This window comes from Doryrhamphus excisus, linkage group LG23, assembly GCF_037039965.1.
Source record: "Doryrhamphus excisus strain RoL-2023G ecotype Guam linkage group LG23, RoL_Dexc_Guam_v1.1, whole genome shotgun sequence".
NCBI lineage: Eukaryota > Metazoa > Chordata > Actinopteri > Syngnathiformes > Syngnathidae > Doryrhamphus > Doryrhamphus excisus.
The window spans coordinates 742,024-751,782 of NC_136379.1; the positions used below are offsets into that span (position 1 = coordinate 742,024).

General features: G+C 40.3%; 1 protein-coding gene across 1 annotated transcript; it reads left to right on the forward strand.

Annotated features, from left to right (window-relative positions):
* The first annotated feature begins 6,166 nt into the window (after positions 1-6,166).
* Positions 6,167-9,545, forward strand: hs3st1 (heparan sulfate (glucosamine) 3-O-sulfotransferase 1). Its single transcript, XM_078788574.1, has 2 exons — positions 6,167-6,636; positions 7,792-9,545. The coding sequence occupies exon 2, from the start codon at positions 7,859-7,861 to the stop codon at positions 8,768-8,770; it is 912 nt and encodes a 303-aa protein (XP_078644700.1). The 5' UTR covers positions 6,167-6,636; positions 7,792-7,858; the 3' UTR covers positions 8,771-9,545.
* The last annotated feature ends 214 nt before the right edge of the window (positions 9,546-9,759 follow it).

A 9,759-nucleotide genomic window follows, 5' to 3' on the forward strand; every position in this document is an offset into this window, starting at 1 on the left:
TATTTACTTCTGAAGTGTAAGCCCCTGGAGGCCTGCGCTACAATTTCCTGATGTAGCTCCTTAAAAACAGCAGAGTGCTCCTGTTATATAAAGCAGTGGTTCCCAACTGCTGGATGGGGACCCAAAAGTGGGTCACTTGGGGTGGATTGCAGACAGAGAGTCAAGAATGTACAACTTTTTTTCCTTTTTAAACTTCAAATGGAGCAATAATATAGTAGTCTGTAGTCATCCTTGTATACTTGATATATTTGATATTCATTGTTAGAAGTGAAATATGTGATTTGGTGCTCTTATTTAGCGCAGTTTTGATATAAGAGTGCAAGTATTTCCTACCACACTTTGACTATAATGAGTTTGGCGGGGGCGGGGCTTAGTAGCATAATGGTCCGGGGCGGGGCTTAGTAGCATAATGGTCCGGGGCGGGGCTTAGTAGCATAATGGTCCGGGGCGGGGCTTAGTAACATAATGGTCCAATGAACATTTGCAAAAAGTCATTATCACCATGAAAAGTAAGAACTACAAACAAGCTGCTCTGCTGTCACTACTTGATATGGTTATGATATGATATTATAGTTATGATAGATGATATGGTAGTCGGAATGGGTGGTGCAAAGACCTGAAGTGGGTGTGGTTTAGCCTGAGATATACGGGGCTTAAATGTGTACATTATTTTAAGTCACAATTTAAGTTAAAATTGACAATGATTGATGAAAAGTTGCTACATTTATTGTTTATTATTTAGCTATATGTGTACTGTGTATGTGTGTAAGTGACTTATTCATTTTTAGTATCATCTCTTCGACAACGTACTTCATATGTTCTTTACAGACCCATAAAAAAATGTATTCCACAAATGGCCCGCGCTCCGCACTTTGGACATCCGTGGTTTACATATTACACAGGGAGGGGGCAGTGGTAACAAATGAGTGTCCATGTTGTGTTTTTGTAGCATGATCACTAAATGACCCCTGCCAAAAGCAAAGGCTGAATGCAGGCTTCCACAGTGGTGCGCACACTCCAGGTTGAGGGTCATGCTGGAGCCTTAATTAATTTAGTTAATTTAGCCTTTTTTAGTGTATAGTTCACTGCGGTCCCAGCCCCGCCTTTCCACTGTTAACATTCATTCATTTTCTACCGTTTATCCTCACAAGGGTCGCAGGGGGTGCTGGAGCCTATCCCAGCTGTCTTCGGGCAAGAGGCGGGGTACACCCTGGACTGGTGGCCAGCCAATCCCAGGGCACATATAGACAAACAACCATTCACACTCACATTCATACGTAGGACAATTTGGAGTGGCTAATTAACCTAGCATGTTTTTGGAATGTGGGAGGAAACCGGAGTACCCGGAGAAAAGCCACGCATGCACGGGGAGAACATGCAAACTCCACACAGAGCTGAGATTTTACAGATGGTCCTTAGAAATAGTGGCAGTCCAAAGTAAGCAATTTGTCAGTATGATAGCAGTGTGATATCGAAGATTTTAGACGAGCGTTTTTCCAGTAGGTCCTTAAAAGCAGCAGCGTGCTCCTGCCATATAGAGGTTCTTTGCATTAGGTACTTGACATCCATTTCCCAGGATTTGCACCTCTGCAGTAATTATCCGTATACACACGCTGCTTACCTTTTTTTTAAAGAAAGTAGTTATAAATAGTAATCCCCTTGTGGTTGTGCTGAGCCCACAGGAAGAGCAGCATTCAACTCCTGGGGGCTAATGAATGTTTACACTTACAGAATGTCAACAAACAGAAGCTTATTGACTCTAACGCTTTTCACCATCTATTTGTTTAGTTGTCAATATGAAAGAATACGCTCGAAGTGGGATGTCAGGTAGAAACAAAACAATCAAATATGCACTTGACTCCACCGGAGAAGCGTCCGCTGCCTCCAGAGTACATCCACCTCAGGAGAAGGCCTTGTCAGGACTTGTTAGGAAGACTCGCGCGTGCATTCCCATGACTCTTTAACGGCCACCGGCATACCCGGGGCACAATGGCGATGATGAAACGCCGTCATCAACGTCATGCACGTTTTGGAAGCATGCTTGTCGGTTAAACGGTCAACGCTTGCATGCAGCTGCTGGAGGCTATCATCTTGCATCCTTTTGTCCTTTTCGTCCAGCAGTAATTTAAATTGCAGACAACTAATATACAGTATATACATACACTATATACATTATATACACACAGAGGACCATCGCAAAACCTTTTTGACTTTATTTTAGTATTTTAGTATTGCGTTTATGTAAGCGATATTCTAACATAACTTTATTGTCATATAAGACAAACACTCTAATGGTATACAAATGTATAATCCGCAAGGCATGCTGGGTAACTTCAATTGGCAAACAAATTCAAGTAATTGAGAAACTCATTTTAAAAAGTGTATTTTTCACACTCTAATCCAGCCTAGATTATGTGGGTCTCACAATAAATGCTTGCACACTATTATGCAAGCAAAACAATACAATGCTATACAAATGTATAACCCGCGAGGCATGCTGGGTAACTTCAATTGGCAAACAATTGGCAAGTAATCGAGAAACAATGCACAACGATGGTACTTACTATGGTACCCATTATGTCATTGGATGGTCATGTCACCTCCTACTTTGGTATGTGACTAAAAAATAAAAAATAAAAAATAAAAAATAAAAAATAAAAAATAAAAAATAAAAAATAAAAAATATATTATTAATTAATAAACAAATAAAAAATATATTATTAGTTAATAAACAAATAAAATATTAATATATTAGGAAAGCAGGAAGTGAACAAATGTAACAGTTACTGATTGTAAAAATACCAGATGGAGGAGTAGGATTTAATAAGCTTTGCTTCTTCCTACTCCTTTTGGACATGTGGAACTGGGAACTGATTATGGGATGCATTCAATTGTAATCTGATGCATGTTCAAATGAAATAAAACCATTACCATTACCATTACCATTATTTTGACCCAGCATTTGGGTTGAATATTTTAACTCATCTACTAGTACTGTGGTACGAGGTGCATTATTAAAAAAACAAAACACAACAAAAAAACCTTAAACTGTATTACGGAAAGCAGGAAGTGAACAAATGTAACAGTTAGTGATTGTAAAAGTACCAGATGGAGGGGTAGGATTTAATAAGCTTTGCTTCTTCCTACTCCTTTTGGACATGTGGAACTGGGAACTGATTATGGGATGCACTCAATTGTAATCTGATGCATGTTCAAATGAAATTAAACCATTACCATTACCATTACCATTACCATTACCATTACCCTTACCATTACCATTACCATTACCATTACCATTACCATGACCAATTCATGCCATTATAATGCGGTGGATGCAAAGAGAGAACAAATGAATCCACTTCCATGTGGATAAGATGCTCAACAATGCAGCAACGTCCGCCTTCACTTCAGCCAAATACAGTATGCGTACTCTTGTAGTGTGTCACTGAGCGGAAAATACACTACTGTGTTGCTGCGGGGTTGCACACTTCAGCAAATACAAGAACAAACACAAAGGTCACTCCGTTGTCTGCACACGGCCACCGTCTAAAAAGATCAACATTTTAAATCAAATTGATCAAACCTGAAGGATCTTTTACTCGTGTTTTTGCAGTCGGTCCTAAGAAAGCGACATCCTGCAGCAGCCATGCAAGCATGTTTATGGACAACATGTTTATGGACAACATGTTTATGGACAGCATGTTATGGACAACATGTTATGGACAACATGTTATGGACAACATGCTGAGCGCCCGTGACGAGCCTGTTCAACTGGTTTGAAACGCTGTTGTCACGCACGCACTAAAGGGCTTCACTTCTTCTTCAGGGGAGCAATTTGATGAGAAGAGGAAGCAGCAGCAGACGCTACAAGCACACAAGAGAAAATGCTACACAGGCCGAGGTGAGCGTCTGAGGGTATTTGTGCTCTTTAGCGGCGCTATTATTATGCTAATGTGCTCTGAGGCTTCCTCAAAGTGGGATTATACTGTATTATACACAGCATGTAGCACCGTGACTCCCAACCGAAACATCTGGCCTGCGTCACGTTCAATACGCAATACACAAGCACACCTTTTGCAATGTGTCTCCACCCACTAAGGCCCTGTCCTCCGCTTTCCGAGGCTCCTTCCAAGGTTTTGTCACTTGTGGTCACATGATCACCTGATCCTATTTATTTATCTGCACTGACTGAACTCGAAACTGAAAGCGATCAAATGCCATAAAACGGGTAGCAGTGAAGCATACAAGCGTAATAAAAAGTCAAACTAAAGGCTGAGCATGACAAATTCATACATGTTGGCAGGTCTGCACTAATCCTGAAAGTCCTCCCTGACGGTGATTAATCGCAATTAACTATTTTTTATTTGATTTCAATTGTTTGAATTGAATTTGAATTGTTGTTAGGAGACTGGTGTTCGATTCCGGGCATCTCTGTGTGGGATTTGCATGTTTTCCCTCTGTGTGGGGGTGTTTTCTCCAGGTACTCCAGTTTCCTCCCACATTCCAAAAACATGCTAGGTTAATTAGCCACTCCAAATTGTCCATAGGTATGAATGTGAGTGTGAATGGTTGTTTGTCTATATGTGCCCTGGGATTGGCTGGCCACCAGTCCAGGGTGTACCCCGCCTCTCACCCAAAGACAGCTCCATAGGCTCCAACATAACCTTCAACCTGGTGTGCGCACCACTGTGGAAGCCTGCATCCAGCCTTTGGTTTTGGCGGGGGTCATTTAGTGATCATGCTACAAAAACACAACATGGACACACTCATTTGTTAACACTGCCCCCTCCCTGTGTAATATGTAAACTAGGGATGTCCAAAGTGCGGAGCGCGGGCCATTTGTGGATTAAATTTTTGATGGATCTGTGACGAATATATGAAGTACGTTGTCGAAGAGATGATACTAAAAATGAATAAGCCACTTACACACATACACAGTAACACAGATGAGCGGTAGAAAATGAATGAATGAATGAATGAATGAATGAATGAATGAATGAATGAATGAATGATTGTCCTGTGTGTGTTTTGAGCATCCATGTTCCAGTTCCCATACTGTATATTCCCTTTGACTGTGTTATTCTGTATTAGCATGGAAAGTACTGCCCTTAAACACCTTTAGCAACATTTAGCACAGCAGGACCCAAACAGCGATACATTCTTTCATGTTCGAGTCCCTAAGTGTCACTATTCACTTTTTATGAGTTACTAAACTAGGAACACTAAATTTACTTTTTTGTCAGAGTTTGTTGTAAACTACAAGGCAGATAATTATAAGCAGCTGGTGGCAACCCCCCTGAAGGGCTACAAAGCCCTTGGCTGCAATATGTCACTGAAGACACGTTTTGCATTCCAATCTAGATTCCTTTCCATTCAACACGAAAAGGGGAGAAGTAAGTGATGAGCACGGCGGAGGATTCTATCAGGACATTGCAGCTATGGAAAAAAGATATCCGAGTATATCCGAGATATACCAAGTCCAAATATTTGTAGAGCAGTTTTATGAGGTGTTCATGAGCAAGGTCAAACATGTAGCGGCACATAAAAAAACATTATTTTTTTATGATTCAGTAGCGGTCCAAATTTAGCAGTTGCGGGCCGCCAGGCAGTAAACTAATGTATGGGAAATGCAGATGATTTCATAAAAAATTGGTGTTTTTCAAATAAACAGATTTTCTGTGACTGCAGGTAAATAGAGATGTAAATGAATAAATAAATTCATAAAATAATGACCTAAAATTCACAATACTGTATGAATTTATGCTCTGGCTTACTTTCATGTATTTTTTCATAGATTGATTGTCATGAATTCATGTGGAGCACTAAAGATGATTTTCAACCACTAGATTTGCAGGATTTTTTTTTTTTACAATTTTTAATTTTTAACTGATGTGGACAAATAAAAAAATCAAAAGATGCAGATTGCGGATTGTTTCTTTTTAATATTTATTTTCAAAAAATTTTTGTTTAATTATAATGTGTATATATATATATGTGTGTGTGTGTGTGTGTGTGTAATGTGCCCTCTGATTGGCTGGCAACCAGTCCAATAATATAATATCTAATGAACTTTTCTCCATGTATTATTTTGTCTCATTTTGTGAAGTGTCTCTCACCCACTCTGTGCCAAACACAGCAGTGGTCAAGGGAACAGAAAGAGAATAAACACATATGATTATTATTTTATATATCCATAATATGAATAATATAGTACAATATACCTAATAATATTCAATAGTATCCAAGCGCGTGTTCCTGCTGCGTGCCCCACATGCCAGCAATGTTCTCCAGTCACATACCGTGACGTCACGGTGAGTCAGGAGGGGGCGTGGCCACCATGTAGGCGTACAAGAAGAAGAAAAAAAGCTTCCTAAAGAACCCCAAGGAGGAGAAGCGGACACTTGGCCGCTCGGAGGAGGAGGAGGTGGAGGCTCCTTCTGTCTCCCTGTCAGCGTTGCCTCCTTCTCTCTCCCGCTGTGCTCGTGGTGAACATCCACAGCGTCCACAGCGTCCACAGCATCCACAGCATCCACAGCATCCACAGCAATAAGTGGAGCTTTTTGGACGAGAGGAAGTGTGGATGCTCCACATGAAGAGCAGGACGTGTGGACTACAGTAGACCAAGTAGAAAAAAAGGTAGGATTATTTCTTGTTTCATGTAAATGCATGCAGCATATGATGTTTATGATGTTAATATCACTCTGCATGGAGATCAATGTTGGCAGGCTTATTGTTACAATTATTGTAAAACATATTCATAACTTTGGGGTGTCCAAAGTGGGGCCGTGGGGCCATTTTCAGACCGCAGCAGATGATACAAAGAAAATGAACTCCACTCCTTAAAAGAAAGAAGAAAGAATTTTTTTAATAAAAAAAATTAAAAAAAATAATGTACAGATGTTGAAGAAAGAAAAAGAAAAAAAGAAAAAAATATATTGTAAAACATATTCATAACTTTGGGGTGTCCAAAGTGGGGCCGTGGGGCCATTTTCAGACCGCAGCAGATGATACAATGAAATGAACTCCACTCCTTAAAAGAAAGAAGAAAGAATTTTTTTAATAAAAAAAAATAATAATAATGTACAGATGTTGAAGAAAGAAAAAGAAAAAAAGAAAAAAATATATTGTAAAACATATTCATAACTTTGGGGTGTCCAAAGTGGGGCCGTGGGGCCATTGTCAGACCACAGCAGATGATACAATGAAATGAACTCCACTCCTTAAAAGAAAGAAGAAAGAATTAAAAAAATAAAAAAAATAAATAATAAATAAATAATGTACAGATGTTGAAGAAAGAAAAAGAAAAAAAGGAATGTAAAACATATTCATAACTAATTTCACTTCATTACACTTTTATAGCTATTGTTTATAATACTTATCACAGTTTTGGATATAAATGTTTATAAACATTTATGATTTGACTAGTGATTAGTCATTTTCATTATTTATAATAAATATATTTCATATATAATTTTCTAATTATGTTTATTTTGTTACATTATGTCATGTAATTGTACTTTCTTATACTTTTGTGTAATTTTTTTGGAAATATTATTGCTAGCTAGACATAAAATGTAAACATATTCATGATTAGAATTGTAGTAAATTGTACTTCCCTGTACGATGAAATCATCGTACAGATATTGACAGGCAGAAATGAATGTTTTATTATTATTATTTATTATGACTTATTACTTATGAATGACTTACTTTGACTTTGGAAGCGTTTGGTGGATTGTGTTGTTTTCTTACTAACGAGGTGACGTTTGGTGTTTTTTCTCGATTTTCCAGTTTCAATGTGGGCTCCAGTCTTGGCCCTCACGCCAGGCTGAAATCCTCCAGGGTCAGGACCTCGGTCATGGCGGCCCTGCTCCTCGGGCTGCTGCTCTTTGCCATGCAGTCCCCCACCGTCCCTTCCTCGGGGGCCCCGGAGTGGCAGCTGCCCACTTGGTCGCCGCAGGCGGATAACGGCACCGCCGTCCACCCCAACGGGACAGCGCAGCAGCTCCCACGGATCATCATCATTGGCGTGAGGAAAGGCGGCACGCGGGCGCTCATCGAGATGCTGAGTCTGCACAGGGGGGTGGCGGCGGCCCAGAACGAGGTCCACTTCTTCGACTGGGAGATCCACTTCCAGAAAGGCTTGTCTTGGTACCGCAGCCAGATGCCCTTCGCCTTCCCCGACCAGCTCACGGTGGAGAAGACGCCCGCCTACTTCACCTCCGCCAAAGTCCCCGAGCGCATCCACCAAATGGACCCGGGCGCCAAGTTGCTGCTCATCCTCAGGGACCCCACGGAGAGGGTGCTGTCGGACTACACGCAGGTCTTCTACAACCGTCTCCAGAAGCACAAGCGCTACCAACCCATCGAAGCGGTGCTGGTGAAGGACGGGAAGGTCAACCTGGGCTACAAGGCGCTCAACCGAAGCCTGTACTACGTGCACATGCAGAACTGGCTGCGCTACTTCCCGCTGGAGAGCATCCACGTGGTGGACGGCGACCGCCTCATCCGGGACCCCCTGCCCGAAATGAAGAAAGTGGAGCGCTTCCTGAGGTTGGAGCCGCAGATCAGCGCCTCTAACTTCTACTTCAATAAGACCAAGGGATTCTACTGTTTGAGGGAGCACGGGCGGGAGCGCTGCTTGCACGACTCCAAGGGCAGGGCCCACCCCCGCGTGGCCCCCGCCATCCTGCAGAAACTCTACCATTTCTTCCAGGAACCCAACAGGAAGTTCTTTGAGCTGGTGGGCCGAACGTTCAACTGGAAGTGAAGACGTTCTGTTTTACTAACATGAACGCAACTCTGAGTCTATTTTTATAGCGACTGCTCGCTTTTTTTCTACTCACCGGTCAGAAAACACGACCTCTAGCGACACAGGCGGTCCCATCCATCGTGTCGCTATGTCGTTAAGAGCAGCTCCAACTTTATTAAACGTACCTGATGGACATTCAACCGCTGCTACGCTTTCACATTCTGGAGAGAAGCCACATGCAAACCTTTCATAAATCTGTCTTTTTATTCCACTTAATCCCAGCCTAATTGACCCTGGGATTAAGACAGGTAAGAGCCTATAATGGAGATCATTTACTATGATTTCATACCAAAAAATAAGCAAAATGTTCATTTTTTAATTGGTGGAAAAAATGAAACTATTAATAATGATCATATTAATATGGATTATTACAATTTTTTTGAATTTATTTTTACACTCCCTTACTAAAGTATTACTTGAAGAACAATTTTCTACATTATTTCACCAAAAAACACTGAATTCATCAATATTATATTAATAATTAATTTTTATTAAGTCATTACAATTAATTAATAATATTTCCAGAAGATTTGCTGTGTTTGTGGTATGCAAGAATTGTCATTTTTATTCACAAAAAAAGTCAATTTTGAGACATTTAAAGTGTACTAGATTCTCCTGTCTGTAAATAGATGTCTTTCTAAAGTGAAGAATTAATACTATATTAAAGATATATATTATTTTCATGGGTGTTTTGTTTTTCAATTATTTGGACAATATTCACATATTTATATTTACCTTTAAAATGCTTTTCATCATCAGTGATATCAAAGTGAAACATGTTTATTTCTCATGACCTTTCTTTGATGCTCCTTAAAGGGCTACACATCTTGTTTGTATTCATCCACAATACAAACCATCATTTTCATGTACGGAATGTACACTCTGATGATTTGCAAGGACCAACAGGTTATTTGGTGACCTCAACCACCTTGGATTTCATGCATAAG

Bases quoted from the DNA above. Each gene is read 5' to 3' on its own strand.
- hs3st1 (XM_078788574.1), top strand. From the start codon at position 7,859: ATGGCGGCCCTGCTCCTCGGGCTGCTGCTCTTTGCCATGCAGTCCCCC.